This window comes from Nicotiana sylvestris, chromosome 6 (genome assembly GCF_000393655.2).
Source record: "Nicotiana sylvestris chromosome 6, ASM39365v2, whole genome shotgun sequence".
Taxonomy (NCBI): Eukaryota; Viridiplantae; Streptophyta; class Magnoliopsida; order Solanales; family Solanaceae; genus Nicotiana; species Nicotiana sylvestris.
The window spans coordinates 4,693,788-4,713,823 of record NC_091062.1 but is presented as its reverse complement, the minus strand read 5'-3'; the positions used below and the strand labels follow the sequence as shown (position 1 = coordinate 4,713,823).

Here is a 20,036-nt window from a genome sequence, read left to right as displayed (position 1 = left end):
CAAAATCTGTATAGTATGTTCAGACTAACCGTCTGTCCGTGGATGAAATGTTGTACTAAGATCTACTCGTGTACCCAATGCTTCTTGAAAAGATTTCCAAAAGCGTGAAGTGAACTGTGATCCTTTATCAGAGATGATGGATACTGGAACTCCGTAAAGTTGGACAATTTCGTTCATAAATATCTGTGCATACTTCACTCCACCATATGTCGTCTTCACTGGCAAAAAGTGTGCTGATTTCGTCAATCGATCTACAATCACCCATACAGAGTCATAACCTCTAAGGGTTCATGGTAGCCAGGTGATAAAATCCATATTAATTCTTTTCCATTTCCACTTTGGAATTTCAATTTGTTGTAGTAGTCCTGCGGGTCGCTGATGCTCAGCCTTGACCTGCTGATAAGTCAAATAACTAGAAACAAAGTTAGAAATATCTTTCTTCATACCTTCCCACCAATAGAATTGCTTTAGGTCATGATACATTTTTGTGGATCCAGGATGTATAATGTATCTAGTGTTGTGAGCTTCTTTAAGAATAACATGCCTCAACCCATCTACATCTGCGACACATAGCCTATCACTCATTCGAAGAACACCATCACTGTCAACAATCATATCCTTGCTTTTACCAACTAAGGCCTCATCTATGTATTTGCAACATCGCTCATCCTCATATTCGGTGGCCTTAATGTGCTCAACTAATGAAGACTTAGCTTGAGCACAAGGCAACAATGCCTCTGAATTTCTGACACTAAATTTGATACCTGTATCTTCTAGTCTCTGAATATGTTTGGCCAAAAGTCTTTTTACAGGAACTATACGTGCCAAACTCCCCATAGATTTTATGCTCAATGCATCAGCTACCATATTGGCTTTTCCACGATGATATAAAATAGAACAATCATAGTTTTTGAGTAGTTCCATCCAACGACGCTGCCGAAGATATAGATCTCTATGTTGAAAGATATACCTCAGACTTTTATGGTCAGTATAAATCTCATAAGTTTCTCTGTATAAATAATGTCTCCAAATTTTTAGATCAAACACCACTGCAGCCATCTCCAAATCATGTGTAGGATAATTTTGCTCGTGCTTTTTCAATTATCTCAAAGTATAAGAAATAACGCGACTATTTTGCATGAGAACACATCCTAATCCTACTCTCGAGGCGTCACAAAACACCGTAAATCCTCTGAAACCTGATGGTAAGGCTAACATTGGTGTAGTTGTCAAACATGTTTTGAGTTTTTGAAAGCTCTACTCACATTCCTCCGTCCACTAAAACTTTGCATTTTTTTTTGTGTTAGCTTAGTCAGTGGCGCTGCTATTCTGGAGACGACCTGCACAAAATGCCTATAATAGCCTGCTAAGCCTAAAAAACTGTGAATCTCTATAGGAGAAGTTTGCTTGGTCCATTTCTGCATAGCTTCTGTCTTCTTAGGATCTACCATAATTCCATCTTTGGATACAACATGCCCCAGAAATGCTACCGAGTCTAGCCAGAATTCACACTTCGTGAACTTAGCATAAATCTGACATTATCGCAATGTCTTCAACACAGTCCTGAGATGATCATGTTCTCCTTGGCTACGAGAATATATCAAGATATCATCAATAAATACTATTACAAATCTATCCAAAAACGGCTTGAACACCCTATTCATTAAATCCATGAATGCCACTGGAGCATTAGTCAGTCCAAAAGGCATCACAAGAAAGTCATAGTGCCCGTATCGAGTTCCGAAAGCAGTTTTAGAAATATCTTCATCTTTGATTCTAAGTTGATGATAACTAGAACGGAGGTCAATCTTTGAAAAGTGGGCAGCTCCTTATAACTGATCAAACATGTCATCTATACGAGGCAAAGGATATTTATTGTGTATTGTTATCTTGTTCAACTGCCTGTAGTCAATGCACATTCTCAGGGATCCGTCTTTCTTCTTTACGAATAGTACTGGTGCACCCCATGGAGATATACTTGGTCTGATAAAACCCTTATATAACAAATCCTGTAGTTGTTGTTTTAGCTCCTTAAACCCTGCTGGTGCCATCCGATATAGCGGTATTGATATGGGCTGTGTGTCAGGTAACAAATCAATACCAAAGTCTATTTCTCGTACTGGAGGCAATCCTAGTAAATCCTCAGGAAATACATCAGAAAAATCTCTTACTACTGGTACATTTTCTATACTAACTTTTTCCTTTCTTGTGTCATTTACAATAGCTAAGAGACTCAAGCAACCTTTCTTCAGAAGTCGTTGAGCTTTCATAAAAGATACAACTTTGCAAATCTCTCGAACATGACTCCCTCTTAGAATAAAGCTGGGTTTATTTGGTATCTCAAACTTAACTATCTTTGCATGAATATTGACTATAGCATAGCAAGAAGATAACCAATCCATTCCCATCAGTATTTCAAAGTCAATCATATCAAGTACAATAAGTTCAGCTAGAGTATCTCTACCCTCAACCCGAATTTGACAAGCACGATACACGTATTCAGCTAATAGAGACTCTCCAACAGGAGTAGCAACTAGAAAAGGATTATTGAATAGCTCAGGTTGTCTACTAAACCTCAAAGAAAAGTACGAGGATACATAGGAGTGAGTAGATCCCGGATCAATCAACGCAAGTGCATCAAATGAACAAACATAAAGAATACCTGTAACCACAACATTCGAGGCCTGAGCACCTTGTCTAGTAAATGCAAATACTCTCGCCTAACCTCTACTAGCATTCAATTGTCCTTGATTCACATTAGCACGGTCTCCAACACCTCGACCTCTATTTCATGGACCTGTAGCACCTAAAGTATTACAAGTAGTTGAGTTAGTGCAGCTGACTGAATAGAAGCCTGGTTGAAATTTCTCGGAGGCTGAGGGCAATCACTCAAGTGATGGCCCAACTGGCCACACCGAAAGCACTCTCCAGTTAGAACATGACATTGGCAGACTGGAGTAGTACCATATATCTGCCCAGAATTATGATGTCCGGATGTTGACGGTCCCCTAGTACCTTGTCTATAATGTGGTCTATATGTAAATTGTGAAGACAAATGTGTCCCTATCTGAGAACCCTATTGTTGTTGTCCCTGATTTCCTGCATATGGCCGACCGAACCCGAATCACCTAGCATTTTGTCGGCCCATCATTAGTGATATACGGAACAATAATCATCGCTTCGCCATGACCAATCCTCAGTTTTTGGCGATATAGGGCCATAAAACAAGAATTCTGCGCGATTCTCAGATTTTCTTGTGCTATAGCCCATGTCGTTTGCATGCATCCAGGCGACCGGACCCATATCGCCTAAAATTTTATCTGTCCATGAAAAACTACATAAGGAATAATAGTCATCGCTTCACCATGACCGTTCCTTATTTTTTGATGTTTTACGGCTATAAAATAGGAATTCTGTTTGATTCTCAGATTTTCATGTGTTGTAAGCCCACGACATTTGCATGCATCCGGGCGACCAGACGCGAATCGCTTAAATTTTGCTGGCCCGTCAAAAGCTACATAAGTAACAATAGTCATTGGTTCATCATGACCGTTCCTTTTTTTTGATATTTTAGGATCATAAAACAGGAATTCCGTCCAATTTTCAGATTTTGTGTGCTACAGCCTACTGCCATTTGCATACATCCGAGCGACCGGATCTGAATCGCCTAAAATTTTTCTGCTTATAAAAAATTACCTTAGGAATAATAGTCATCGCTTCGCCATTATTATTCCTCGATTTTGGCATTTCAGGGCCATCATACAAGAATTCTGTTTGATTCCCAGATTTTTGTGTGCTATTGCCTACGCCAACAGTATGCATCCGTGCAACTAAACTCGAATCACCTAAAATCTTGTCGAATAATAAAAAATGACCTAAGGAACAATAGCCATGACCGTTCCTCGCTTTTCAACATTTTAGGGCCATAGAACAGGAATTTAAGACGTTTTCCGAATTTTCGTGTGCTGCAGTCCACGCCATTTGCATAAACTCGGGCAACTGGCGCCGAATTGCCTAAAATTTTGCGGGCTCATAAGAAATCACGTAATGAAGAATAGTCATTGCTTCGCCTTGATCGTTCCTTGTTTTTTTTAGCGTTTTAAGGCCATAAACGAGAATTCATGACGATTTTCGAATTATCGCCTAAATTTTTTCGAGCCTATCAAAAACAAACTAATGAAGAATAGTCATTGCTTCGTCATGACCGTTCCTCTTTTTTTTTGGCTTTTTAGGGTCATAAAATAGGAATTCAGGACGATTTTCGAATTTTTGTTGCAATAGTTTATGCCATCTACATGAGTTGGGCGACTGACTCCGAATCACCTAAACTTTCGCGGGTCCATCAAATACGACATAATGAAGAATATTCATCGCTTTGCCATGACCATTCCTCGTTTTTGGCATTTTAGGGCCATAAAATAGGAATTCTGGACGACTTCCGATTTTTCGTGTGCTATAGTCTATGGCATTTGCATGAACTCGGGCTACCGGCTCCGAATTGCCTAAAATTTTATGGGCCCATCAAAAATGGTCTAATAACAATAGCCATCACTTCGCCATGATCGTTCCTCGATTTAGGGCCATAAAACAGGAATTCAGTATAATTTTTGATTTTTTTGTGATATAGTCTACGTCATCTCCAAGAATTCGGGCGACTGGTTCTGAATAAGCCGACTTAATGAATAATAGTCATCGCTTCACCGTGATGGTTCCTCGTTTTTGACATTTTAAGGCCATAAAACAGGAATTCAACACGATTTTCGATTTTTCGTATGCTATAGTCCACACCATCTGTATGAACTCAGGCGACCGGCTTTGAATCGCCTAAAAATTTTCAGGCCCATCAGAAACGACCTATTGAACAATACTTATCATTTCGCCATGACCGTTCCTCTTTATTGGGTATTTTATGGCCACAAAATAGAAAATTAGCATGATTTCTCAATTTCCTGTGTTTTAGTCCACGCCATCTGCATGAACTCGGGTGACCGGCTCTGAATCGCATAAAATTTGCGGGCCCATCAGAAATGACCTAATTAATAATACTCATCGCTTCACCATGATCGTTCCTTATTTTTTGGCGTTTTAGGGCCATGAAACAAGAATTCAACATGATTTCTGAAATTTCGTATGCTATAGTTCACGCCATGTGCATGAAGTTGGATAGCTTGCCTAAAATTTTGTGGGCACATAAAAAATGACCAAATGAGCAATACTCATCGCTTCGCCATGAACGTTCCTCGTTTTTTGATGTTTAGAGCCATAAAATAGGAATTTCAGATGATTTTCAATTTTTTACGTGCTATAGTCCATGCTATCTGCATGAACTCGGACGATCGGCTCCGATTCGTCTAAAATTTTGCAGGCCCATCAGAAACGACCTAATGAACAATGTCTGTCGCTTCCGTTTTTGGCATTTTAGGGATATAAAGCAGGAATTCAACATGATTTTCTATTTTTTGTGCTATAGTCCATGCCATGTGCATGAACTTGAGCAACCGGCTCCGAATCGCCTAAAATTTGCGGGCCCATAAAAATGACCTAATAAAGAAAAGTCATCGATTCGTCATGACCGTTCCTCTTCCTTTACAACATTCGTTTGACATTGGATTTAAAATAGAATATTCACAAGATTTTATCCCAGAGAAGATGATCGATACAAGATAAAGTCTCAAAGCTCAATGTCAACGTTCAACATTGCTTCAGGGAAGCAAATATGGCTGCAGATGTGCTTGCTAAGATGGGAGCTGTGAATCATATGTCAAGAGCAGGGGCGGATCCAGCATAGCAGTGCCGGGTTCAACCATGGGCGGATGCAGCGTATAACCTACGGGTTCAACTGAATCCATAACTTTCGACGCGAAGTAAAAATTTGTATGTAAAAATTTATTAAAATTGCAAAATAGTAGATATGAACCCATAAATTTAAAAATACAATGGGTTCAATGTTAAAAGCCCTTAAAATTGAACCCATAAGATTTAAATCCTGGATCTGCCTCTGGGTTCAACTGAACTCAGTGCTTTCAACGCGAAACATAAATTTATATGTAAAAATTATTTAAAGTAGGAACAAATAGTATATATGAACTCATAACTTTAACAATATAATGAGTTCAATACTAAAATATTTAGAGGTTAAAGCCGTAAAATTCAAATCCTAAATTCACCTCTGGTCAAAAGTCTTTACCTATCTCACTGAAATTCCTAGCTCAGTGATAGGAGTTTATATTGACAACTAAGAATAGACTAATAGAGCAATGTATATGGGATATGAACTCGATCACATCATCAAGTGAGACTACGTTAAAGTATACTTCATGTCACTCTTCTGCATAAGTTATTCAAAATTAATATTGTCAATAGAAAAAAAGGTACATCTAATAAGCAAGTGATTTCATAGTCCCTAACGCCCCTTAGCTGCTCAAAGTTTTAATTAATATATTAAACTATGTATTGCTAAAAAAAAAAAAAAAGAATACTAGGATTAAGTAAAACCAAGATCCCTACTTCTTTCTCATGTATGCATTAGAAGCAGCACTGAGTTTGACCAAACACGCTACGTCTACTTTAGATTTTCCATTGCCAATAATCTTCAATGAATTTATGCAGCAGGAGCATAGTCATAGTCTCCATCATCGTCGTCACCACCTCCTTCTAAGCATGCTGCTGGGGCATAATCATACCCATCATCTCCATCTAAACACGACGACCTTCTCTTCTCGAACCCAATAATCTTGAAAATGCTAGACATTGAAATCTATAGAATATTAAAATTGGATGTAGTATATGAAGAATGGTTTTTGTGGTGTGTATGATTGGTGAAGAAACCATTGCTTATATAATGGTAAGAGCAAACCCTGGACTCATTTTTGACTGAGTTTGGCACGTTAGGAAGTGTGTAGTGTTAGCTGAAGAATGTCAAAGCCATAAGCTTGGCTGCATTTAAGCAACTTTTAGGGTTGCCACATCCGAATTCACTTTACATCTCATCATATATATATATATATATATATATATATATATATATATATATATATATATATATATATATATAGATGTAATAGATTATTCATCATCCTAGTGGAAATAGTACTATCTCAAGTGATCATTTCACTGTACACGTGGGTGATTTAGTGATTATATACTACCAGAAAATACCTTTTTTCCGACTACAAAATGTCCGCAATTTTCTGACTACTGTAGTCGGAAATGTCATATTTATTTTTAATTCATTTTTAAGAATTATTCCGAATACATTTTGGCCTAATATAATTATAAAGTTTCGCGGGAAATTACGGGTGTAGAGATTTCGACTACCGTAGTCGAAACATGAGATAGTAAAGTCAAAAGCACTTTTGACCAAGTGGTCCCCGGAATTTTTTTAATTAAATTTTTTAATTAACTTTTGACCAGGTGGTGCCTTAAATTATAAAGTACAGTATATATTTACTGGTTAATTTGTTGTTTAATCCTTTTTATTTCCTAAAGAAAATTAAATTTCATTGTTTGTGTCTTGAGCATTCAATGTAGACTGATCATCTAATTTTCTTGAGCAGCTAATTATATTTGATTTAGGAGATAAGTTATATAGTCTAAAGATCAATTTATACAGTATAAATGTGTATTTTGATTGGTTTACTCTATCTTTCATATTATCGTATCAAGAGTTAATATCGTAAATCAACATTATCAAATTGGTGTAAAAAGCCAATACATTGTTAGTGCTGAACTTAAACTCTTTCATTTATACACGTCAAAAAGAGAAGATTATTTGAATTAAACTTTCCCTCTGCGTTCACATGCATAGAAACTTTTTTTCTTTTTCCTCTCCTTCACAAAATGCTGTAATAGAGTTGGTCTCTATTAGTTGTACCAGAAAGGTAACTGTTACGATCCGAATTTTTCACCCTCGGGAGTCGTGATGACGCCTACTCGTAGAAACTAGGCAAGCCATGAACTTAGAAATCATTAAATCCTTTTTTTTAAAACTTCTTACCAATTGTATTAACAAGAGAATAAACAGTTAAATAACAGCGGAATATGAAATTTAGCGGAAGTCTTAAATAAATAGAAAACGAAAATGTCTCAAAGACCATCACGTGCCTCTAACCAGAACCTGGTGTCACAACATCCACGGACTACTAAGAGTACTAAATACAACCGTTTGAAAGAAATATAACACTGTTTGTCTCGAATATATGAGATAACAGAATATAAAATAAGATAGAGGAGACGTCGGGACACCGGACGCCTGCAAGGCTACCTCGGTGTCTCGGTGGACTGAAGGCTGGCTCCCGAGCTACTGCTGCTGACCAAAGGCTACTCCGGTATCTGCACAGAGTGCAGAGTATAGTATCAGCACAATCGACCCATGTGCTGGTAAGTGCCTGGCCTAACCCCGGCGAGGTAGTAACGAGGCTAGGACTAGACTCCAGATAAACCTGTGCAGTTATATAGTATACAGCAGAAATATAAACAGGTAATAACAGTTTTAAAGGGAGGGGGAAACTTGCTTCGGGAAAACATATCAATTCTATGAGAAACTTAATAAAGTATAAAAGAACACTCGATGTCTACAATCAATACAATAACAATACTGTTGCGGCGCGCAACCTGATCCCTTATCATTTAACATTGTTGTGGCGTGCACCCCGATCCACATATATAACTGTTGCGGCGTGCAACCCGATCCAATATAATATCTGTTGCGGCGTGCAACCCTATCCACATATATAGATATTGCGGCATGCAACCCGATCCAATATATTATTCGTTGCGGCGTGAAACCCAATCCAATATAATATCTGTTGCGGCGTGCAACCCGATCCGATATAATATCTAAAAATATTGTGGCGCACAACCCGTTCCAAATATACAGTCCACAATAATCATAATTAAACATCCCAGCAAGGGGTCAACAATAGACTAAACTATCCCGGCAAGGGAACTCCACAGTACAAGTATATACGTCTCGACAAGGGAGAAATAGCCATAACCAAACTTGTTCCAACATCTAACTATCTCAACTATAACTTAACTAGTTTCAACATCTAACTACCTCAGCTATAACTAAACTTGTTACAACACCTAACTACCCAGCTATAACCAAACTTGTTACAACACGTAACACGAAGAATCATCAACCTAAGCATCCGTAATATCAATTAAGAACACAATGCAAGGGATCCTCAACTCAACAATAGCCCGGCAAGGGGGCGACATAATGATCTCTTCTCCTTCTCACTTTTGCTTCACAATTCACTGCACAACTCGAGCCAATGCTCTAAGGTTTTGATTCTCACTTATACTTTCACAATTCATTATACAACTGGAGCCAACACTCCTCAATGTTCATAGGTCGCAATTCTTTTCACAACTTTACACAGTAAATAAAAATCTTCACTAAGGCATGAATAATACAACGAGGTCATGAAAATCACAAGATAAGACTCACAGTCATGCTTGACACCATCATATAGATACTCGTTACCATGCCTATACGTCGTACTCGACATGAATCAAATAGAAAATAGGACACAACTCCTAATCCCTCAAGCTAAGCTTAGACCAAACACATACCTCGATGCCTCAAACACAACTCAAGCTTCAAGTATAGCTTTACCCCTCGATTCCTCCGCCAATTTGCTCGTATCTAGCCACAAGTTACTTAATTACATCAATAAATACTAAATAAATCAATTTGAATGCATGAAAAATGAGTTTTCCAAAGTTTTACCCAAAAAGTCAAAATCGCCCCCGGGCCCACGTGGTCAAAACCCTAGGTTCGAACCAAAACCCGATTACCCATTCCCCTACGAGCTCAAATATGTAATTTGTTTTGAAATCAGACCTCAAATCGAGGTCCAAATCCCCAATTTTTGAAAAATCTAGGTTCTACCCAAATCACCCGATTTCTCCCATGAAAATCATTGATTTGAAGTTGAAATCATGTTAAAAGATGTTAATGATTGAAAAAAACTAGTTAAAAACATTTTACAATTGATTTGTAGAAGAAAGGTTGTTTGAATAATTGCTTCTTATGTTTTTGGGGTTTTGAAAAATGAAAAATGAAAAATAATCCCATCTATTTATACCCCTCTCAGACCCCCTGTGCGGACCGCACAAAATGGACTGCGACCGCACAGGTCTTCCTGAGGTACTATGGTCTAGTGCCCAGTGCGGACCGCACGAAATGGACTGCGGTCGCACAGGAGTCCACCGCGGACCGCAAGAAATCGAGTGCGGCCGCGAAGGCTTGGCCCTGCTCACCGCGGATCGCGAAGCCTTGCTCCAGAGACCTGCAACTTTTGGTTTTAAGTCTAAAACATCCCGAACCTACCCGAAACTCACCCGAGCCCTCGGGACTCCGAACCAAGTGTGCATACTAACTCAAAAATATCCCACAGACTTATTCGTGTAATCAAATCATCAAAATAACATCATGAACATCAAATTAAATCTCGAGATCAATGAAATTTTCTCAAAACTTCTTTAAACATAAATTTTGCAATTTAAGTCCGAATCACGGATAAGTGAGGCTTGCTAAGTTGGTAAAAGCACCTCCACCTACGACCGTTAGGTCTTGGGTTCGAGTCACGGAACCAAAATACGGGCCCGATACCATCATGTTCTAATCAAATTTCATTTCAAATTTCTTTAAGCAATTTCAGAAAACAATTTTTCTTTGAAATTCATTTCTCGAGCTCGGGACTTCGGAATTCGATTCCGGGCATACGCCCAAGTCCCATATTTTTCTACGGACCCTCCGGGACCGTCAAATCACAGGTCCGGATCCGTTGTTCCAAAAATATTGACCGAAGTCAAATTAGTTCATTCTATAATCAAAACTCATCGTTTTTCACAAATTATTATATTTAAGCTTTCCGGCTATGCGCCCGGGCTGCGCATGCAAATCGAGGTGACTCTAAATGAGGTTTTCAAGCCTCAAAACATGGAGTTTCATTTTAAAACAAGTGATGACCTTTTGGGTCATCACATTCTCCACCTCTAAAACAACTGTTCATCCTCAAACGGACAGAAGAAGGAAGTACCTGAGTCGGGGAAAAGATGGGGATAACGGCTCCGCATATCGGACTCGGACTCCCAGGTCGATGCCTCAGGAGGCTGACCTCTCCACTAAACACGAGCAGAAGGAAAACCCTTCGACCTCAACTAACGAACCTGCCGGTCTAGAATAACTACAGGCTCCTCCTCATAAGACAAGTCCTTGTCCAACTGGACAGTGCTGAAATCTAACACGTGAGATGGATCGCCGTGATATTTTCGAAGCATGGACACATGATATACTGGATGTACGGCTGATAAACTCGATGGCAATGTAAGTCTATAAGCCACCTCTCCCACTCGATCAAGAATCTCAAACGGACCAATGAACCTAGGGCTAAGCTTGCTCTTCTTCCCAAATCTCATCACGCCCTTCATAGGCGACACTCAGAGCAATACTTGCTCATCGACCATAAAAGCCACATCTCGAACCATGCGGTCTGCATAACTCTGTTGCCTGGACTGAGCTGTATGAAGCCTATCCTGAATAATCTTGACCTTATTCAAGGCCTCCTGAACCAAATCCGTACCCAACAACCGAGCCTCCCCCTGCTCAAACCATCCAACCGAAGATCGACATTGCCTACCATATAAGGCCTCATAAGGAGCTATCTGGATACTCGACTAGTAGCTATTGTTGTAGGCAAACTCTGTTAATGGCAAGAACTAATCCCACGAACCTCCAAAATCGATAACACAAGCTAGGAGCATATCCTCCAAAATCTGAATAGTCCGCTCAAACTGCCCGTCCATCTGAGGATGAAATGTTGTACTCAACTCAACTTGGGTGCCCAACTCTCGCTGAACTGCTCTCCAGAAACATGAGGTAAACTACGTACCTCGGTCCAAAATGATAGATACAGACACACCATGAAGACGAACAATCTCCCGGATATAGATCTCGGCTAACCTCTCGGATGAATATAAGACTGCCATAGGAATCAAATGCGCTAACTTGGTAAGCCTATCAACAATGACCCATACGGCATCGAACTTCCTCTGAGTCTGCGGGAGTCCAACAACGAAATCCATAGTGATCCGCTCCCACTTCCACTCGGGAAGCTCAATCCTCTGAAATAAACCATTAGGCCTCTGATGCTCATACTTAACATGCTGACTATTCAAACACCGAGCTACATATGCAATGATATCCTTCTTCATTCTCCGCCACCAATAATATTGCCGCATATCCTGATACATCTTCGCGGCTCCCGAATGAATAGAGTACTGGGAGCTATGGGCCTCCTCTAAAATCAACTTCCGAAGCCCATCCACATTTGGCACACACACTTGACCCTGCAATCTCAAAACCCCATCATCATCTAGGGTAACCTGCTTGGCACTTCCGCGCTGTACCGTGTCTCTAAGGACGCATAAATGGGGATCGTCATACTACCGATCACGGATACTCTCCAATAAAGAAGAACGAGCGACCGTTCAAGCTAATACCCGACTAGGCTCAGAAATATCCAATCTCACGAACCGATTGGCCAAGGCCTGAACATCCAAAGCAAGCGGCCTCTCATCAACCGGAATATAAGCAAGGCTGCCCATACCGGCTGACTTCCTACTCAAGGCATCGGTCACCACATTGGCCTTTCCCGGGTGATATAAGATAGTGATATCATAATCCTTCAACAACTCCAACCACCTCCTCTGCCTCAAATTCAACTCCTTTTGCTTGAATAAATACTGAAGACTCTTGTGATCCGTGAACACCTCACATGCCAGGCCATACAGATAATGCCTTCAAATCTTCAATGCGTGAACTATGGCTGCCAACTCTAAATCATGAACGGGATAGTTCTTCTCATGAATCTTCAACTGCCGCGAAGCATAGGCAATGACATTGCCATCCTGCATCAACACTGCACCAAGCCCAATACGAGAAGCATCACAATAAACTATATAAGGCCTTGAACCTGTGGGCAAAACCAATACTGGTGTCGTAGTCAGAGCTGTCTTGAGCTTTTGAAAGTTCGCCTCACACTCGTCTGACCATCTGAACTGGGCATCCTTTTGGGTCAACCTGGTCATCGGGGTTGCGATAGATGAAAACCCCTCCACGAACCGACGATAGTAGCCTGCCAATCCCAAGAAACTCCGAATTTCTGTAGCTGATACTGGTCTGGGCTAGTTCTTGATTGCCTCAATCTTTTTCGGATCAACCCGAATACCCTCTACTGACACAACATGACCCAGGAATGCAACTGAACTCAACCAGAACTCACACTTCGAAAATTTAGCATACAACTGACTATCCCTCAAAGTCTGAAGAACCACTCTGAGATGCTGCTCGTGCTCCTCCCGGCTGCGGGAATATATCAAAATATCATCAATGAAGACTATCACGAACGAATCCAAATAAGGTCTGAACACCCGGTTCATAAAATCCATGAAAGTTGTTGGGGCATTTGTCAACCCGAACGACATAACCAATAACTCATAATGCCCGTACCGAGTGCGAAATGTTGTCTTAGGGACATCGGATGCCCTAATCCTCAACTGATGGTAGCCAGATCTCAAATCAATTTTTGAAAACACCTTGGCACCCTGAAGCTGATCAAACAAATCATCAATCCTTGACAATGGGTACTTATTCTTGATTGTAACCTTGTTCAACCGCCGGTAATCAATACACATTCTCATCGTTGTGTCCTTCTTCTTAACAAACAACACCGGCGCACCCCAAGGCGAAATACTCGACCTAATGAAACCCTTCTCAAGCAAGTCTTGCAACTGCTCCTTCAACTCTTTTAGCTCAGGCGGGGCCATACGATACGACGGGATAGAAATGGCCTGAGTGCCCGGAGCCAAATCAATGCAAAAGTCAATATCCATGTCAGGTGGCATACCCGGCAGGTCTGAAGGGAAAACATCAGGAAACTTTCGAACAATGGGCACAGAATCGATAGAGGGAACCTCGACACTAGAATCATGAACATATTCCAAATAGGCCAAACACCCCTTCTCGACCATACGCTGAGCCTTCACATAAGAGATAACACTACGGGTAGAATAACCAGGAGTCCATCTCCACTCTAAACGAGGCATACCTGGTAAAGCTAAGGTCACAGTCTTGGCATGACAGTCCAAGATAGTGTGGTAAGGGGATAACCAGTCCATCCCCAATATAACATCGAAATCGACCATGTCTAAACGCAACAAATCTACACGAGTCTCAAGACCCCCAATCACTACAATACAAGAATGATGGACTTGATCAACTATAATAGAATCACCCACCGGTGTAGACACATAAACGGGAACACTCAATGAATCACTAGGCATAACCAGATACAGTGCAAAGTAAGATGACACATACGAGTAGGTGGACTCTGGATCAAATAATACTGAAGTATCTCTATCACAAACCAGAATAGTACATGTGATAACTTCATCTGAAGCCTCAGCCTCGGGCCTAGCTGGAAGAGCGTAACATTGAGGCTGGGCCCCACCACCATAGGCTCCATCTCTGGGACTGTCTGCAGCTGGCTGGCCTCCACCTCTGGCGGCCTGAGCTCCACCTCTAAATCCTCTACCTCCACCTCTAGCACCTCTACCCCCACCCCTAGCTGGCTGGGCAGTCTGGGGAACACCTAGTGCCTGGACCATAGCACGGGAACCCTGCTGCTGTGACTGAGTCCCACCAACCTCAGACAAGTTCTCTTGATATGACCATACTCACCACACTCAAAACATCCACCTGAGTGCTGTGGCTGAGGAAATTGAGACTGACCCTAGCGACCCGTATGACCACCCCGAAAACTATGGAGCTGCGATGCACTGATAGGAGCTGGTGGTGCACTGTAAGACTGCTGATTGGAATACCGCATCTGCGGACCACGGATACCTGAAGCGTCATGAGAGACCTGAAGAGCTGACTGAAAGGTCCTAGGAGGATGGCCTCTACCATGTGAATCTCTGCCTCCAAACGAGGCACCACTGAATCTACCTGAATGACGGGGCCTCTTATCCGACCCGTGACTGTCGCACCTCCTTTTTCCGCCCCCGTGAGGGGCGTAGGGAGTTTTCTCCAATTAAAGGACAGTCGAAACGGGATTTGTTTGTTTGTTTCAGAGTCGCCACCTGGGAATTTTAAGGCGTCCCAAGTCACCAATTTTAATCCCTGAATCGAGGAGAATATGACTCTGTTTATTATTCTGCGAACCAGAAATCCGGATAAGGAATTCTGTTAACCCGGGAGAAGGTGTTAGGCATTCCCGAGTTCCGTGGTTCTAGCACGGTCGCTCAACTGTTATATTTGGCTTGATTATTTTGATTTATTAAATACATTTTTATTGCATGATTTTATTGTTACCGCTTCTATTTAAATTGTTTATAATTAAAGACCCTTCTTCGAATCGAATCACGCGTACGTGTATTCGTTTTATATATTAATATTTTTTAACGTGAAAATCGTGTCACGCGTACGTATACACAATATAATAATTATTATTTATTTTTTTTTCGAAATTTTTTTATTATAAAAAAAAAGACTTAAGTTCGAAATTGTGCTAAAAATAAAATTAAGAACGTTCGTCGCTCTTGTATAATTAAATATTGAACCGCACATCTCGAGTTATATGAAATTAATATTGATATTCTCCGAAGAGCCCCCTTTTTATTAAATGTTCGTTCGAAGTTGCGCGAACGCATAATCCGAATTGCTTTTAGAAATATAATCAGGTTACGCGAACGCATCCCTAATCACGCAAAAGATTCTTAATAGTAGTATAGATTTTCCATAAATGTTTATTGCATCTATCTATTTTTAAATGTAAGAATCGTGGAGAATTACCGATTGGGATGCCACCAAATTTCTTGACAAAGAATTCAAAATTTATTAGGCGTTGCTACAAGTCTTATTTTACGCGTATGAATTATATACCTCAAAACTATTCAAATTTTAAAGAATTAATGATATGAAAAAGAAACAAACAACATGTAACTAAAAATACTACCATTTTTATCGTGGATACAACATTAACATATCCAAAAATTGAATCGCATATAAAACTGGAAAAAGAATTAATTTGATAAACAAATTAATAGTTTCTGAAGAATTTTTATTGTTACATTTAATGCGAATTCTATTTCTACATATCCTTGACATAAAATATTGCAATTCGTGCTTGTAAATCCCATATCCTTCTCATATACTTGTTTTTAGTCCAAAGTTATAATTGTTTGGTTAATTTGTTTACAAAGATTGAGTTTGAGATAAATAAACCAATTCTTATTTTCTGCCTATGCGACTATTTGCAAACACTTAACTCTATATTTTGTAAAAAAATCATTGACATTATTTCATATATTAAAAGAAATGAGTTGATCGCGTTCCTAAAATAACTAAGCCATTAGTTATTAAGAAAGAGAACTAATCTACTAATTGATTTAATACTATATTAACCAACTAAAACAAAACTGAAATTTAAACTAATAAAATTTAAATGAGTAGAAGACATCCTTATAATTCCAAACTTCATTTACTTGCCATGTTGAAGCTCTTCACAACATGAGTTTAAAAGATATGTACCTGATATTGGAAGCAAAAGAAAATGAAGATGAAAATCAGCAACAGTAATAACAGTGCAATAGCAACAACTGCCCAGCAACAGTAACAACCCAGTAACAGACCGGTGGAGTAGTAATCCCAAAAACAAAAGCTTTAAGCTTTAAATGTAACAACAACCATTAATACTAATTTCAAACAAAGAAAGAAAGCAGTAGATTTTTTTAGCTTTTATTTTTATTTTGAAAGCTTAAATATTTTTCGGAATTTTTCTCTCTTCTATTCTCTGTCCGTTTTTTTCTCTCTATCTGTATTCTTGTCCTAAATATATCACACCACCCCATTATATTTTGTCCCCCATGCTTTATTTAAAATAATACAAGATTCCCCTTTAATTTAAATCTTGTCCCCCCTTTATATTAAATAATCATATCACAACCCACCCCATTTCATTTTGTCCCCCATGCTTCAAATAAACAATTTCAAAATGTACAATTCCTAAACTACCCCTTCCGACCTTACTGAAATTACCAAACTACCCCTGAACGTACTACAAATTTACCAAACTACCCATCAGCTATAACACATCAATTAATCAAACTTAACCAAAATATAGACAATATGATCAATTTCTAACAATGTTCAAACAACAATATGAACATGGATGAACATCATAACAACAATATCACATGAACACGATTTTAACAACATTTCAACAACAAATCACATGAACACGAATTGAACAACAAAGAACAACTAAAATTTGATTGAACAATATTTTAGCAACAAACAATCCTATTTTCGGATTCAACAACAACAACAATCAAAGTATGAAGATTTCTAAATTCAATCATATTGAACTTAAAATCAACTCTAACAACATTACAACAAACAATTCTTATATTAAACTTAAAACAAGATTATGAGAACAATTCAAGCAATAATCATAAATGGTAAACAAGAAATCAAACTATACAAAATTCGGATTCAAGATCATCCAAACAAAGTATGAACATGAATGAATCTATTTTAAGACAACAAACATGACGGATTAAACGATTAAAACAATATATTCCTTTAATACAACTAAATTCTTTAAACAAATAACAAGATCGACGAAGAAACAATTATGAACTTAAACTTGAACTTAACAATATTAACAATTTCTAACTATACATAAACACATGAAACAAATTGAAGAAATAGTTGATTAAATTTCAATTTGAATCTAACAAACATCAAACTAACAAATATTCACTTAAACAATAATACAAAACATGACATGAATATGAAAACAACTAATTAAACTTCCATTTTAAAATATGAAAATTAATTTAACAAATAACACATGAACAAGAACTAAAAATTAATTCAAACGATAAACAAAATAAACCTTTGCCGATTTTAGATTCGAAAATATCAAAACGAAATGCGGACAAAATAAAATTCAAAAATCTACTAACCGGAGATGAACGACGAACAAACGACTAAACCAACAACGAACTTGACGAGCCACGACCAAAGCTCGAACCAACGATGACGAACGCGATTAAGAAGTAACTGAAGAAACGGGACAGTAGCAAAATCTGGACGATGAAGCAGTAGCAAACGGGATGACGAAGGAGAAGAAACAGCTAATGACGATGCTGCCATGGCCAGCGAATTCAAACCAGAAACGCGAGCAGCAGTAGTTCGGAGACTGAAGCAGTTGCTCGTGTGTTTGGCTAGCGACGGAGTAAGCAGCGACGAGCCGCATCCATGGAATCCATGGTGTTTCAGAAACAAGGGCAGCAGCGAGAGACAATGGCGTCGACTTGTTCGGCTTAAGGACATCGAAGGAGAAGGACGCAGCAACCTGAGCAGCTGGTCGACGATGAGCTTGGCCATGGAAGCGACTGGGTGTAACAGTGGAAGGAGGCGACGGAACAGTAGGGTCGACGGGCCAAGCGACTGGGTGTAACAGTGGTGTTTGGTGGTGGTTTGGACGTGATGCTGGTGCAGGTCAGCCATGGATGTTGATGGCGAAGCTCAGTGACGACGGGGATGAAGTGGGCAACGGTGGGTTTGATATTTTTTCTTCTTTGATTGAGGGTTTTCTGGCGATGCAACGGGGAGGTCGACGTGGATGGTGGTGACGTTGGTTGTTCTGAGTGGACGAAGAAGAAGGTAAGCGCAGCCATGGGAGGTGAGGTTTTAGGGCAGCCATGGCTGTGTAAGATGGAGATGGAGAAGAAAGAGCAAAGGTTTGGGGGGGGGCGGATGACTTAGGTCATTTTTAGGGTTTTTTTCTTCCTTTTTTTTTTTTTTTGTGTCTTTGAAATGCAAGATAGGGGTATTGGGTCTTTTGGGTTATGGACTGGGTCGACCCAGTTCGAAATGGACTGGGTCGTAGGGAAGATTGGGCCATTTTTTTGGGCCTGTGGCTTGAAATTGAAGAAGAGGCCCAATTCCGACTTTCTTTATATTTTCGCTCTCTTTTCTTCTTTTATTTTTCTAAAACTAAATTATAAAAATACTTAAACTATTATTAAGAACTAAATTAAGTTATAAAAGCGCAAATTAACTCCCAATAACAATTAACGCACAATTAAGTAATAATTAAGCATAAAATTGTATATTTGGACATTAAATGCTAAAAATGCAAACGATGCCTACTTTTGTAATTTTTAATTTTTGTAAAACAAATTTAATTACTAACAACTATAGAATTAAATCCTACATGCAAAATGCGACATATTTTTGTATTTTTTACTAATTTATCAAATAAACACGCACAGACAAATACAAATAATTATTCAAAATCACAAAATATCACAAAATTGCACACCAAAGAAAAATCATTTTATTTTTGGATTTTTTGGGAGTAATTCTCATATTGGGCAAAAATCACGTGCTTACAGTGACCACCTCCCTGCGACAGGACCATCTCCACTCTACGGGCCACATTGGCCGCCTCCTGAAAAGTGATCTCACTCCCAGCCTCCCTTGCCATCTGAAGGCGAATCGACTGAATAAGACCATCAATAAACCTTCTTACCCTCTCTCTCTCGGTAGGAAGTATGACAAGAGCATGGCGAGCTAAGTCGATAAACTTGGTCTCATACTGGGTAACTATCATAGAACCCTGCTAGAGGCGCTCAAACTGCCTCCGATAAGCCTCTCGTTGAGTAATGGGGAGAAACTTCTCCAGAAATAGCTGCATGAACTGCTCCCAAGTAAAGGCTGGCGATCCTGCTAGTCTAGTTAAGCAATAATCCCTCCACCAAGTCTTGGGGGATCCCGACAAGCGAAATGTAGCAAAATTGACCCCATTGGTCTCGACAATACCCATGTTCCTGAGAACCTCGTGGCAGCTATCTAGATAATCTTGAGGATCCTTAGTAGATGCACCGCTGAAAGTGGAAGTGAAGAGCTTGGTGAACCTATCCAGCCTCCACAAAGCATTGGCAGACATAGC

The 20,036-nt window shown here is 39.5% G+C and overlaps 2 protein-coding genes across 2 annotated transcripts; both read right to left on the bottom strand.

Annotated features, from left to right (window-relative positions):
- Positions 1–24: 24 nt before the first annotated feature.
- On the bottom strand, positions 25–867 carry LOC138870203 (uncharacterized). The gene is made up of 2 exons (XM_070147994.1): positions 447–867; positions 25–251 (listed from the first exon to the last, which is right to left on the bottom strand). Exons 1-2 carry the CDS (start codon positions 865–867, stop codon positions 25–27), a joined length of 648 nt encoding a protein of 215 aa, XP_070004095.1.
- Positions 868–1,829: 962 nt separating this feature from the next.
- On the bottom strand, positions 1,830–3,822 carry LOC138870202 (uncharacterized). The gene is made up of 3 exons (XM_070147993.1): positions 3,697–3,822; positions 2,819–2,905; positions 1,830–2,720 (listed from the first exon to the last, which is right to left on the bottom strand). Exons 1-3 carry the CDS (start codon positions 3,820–3,822, stop codon positions 1,830–1,832), a joined length of 1,104 nt encoding a protein of 367 aa, XP_070004094.1.
- Positions 3,823–20,036: the final 16,214 nt, after the last annotated feature.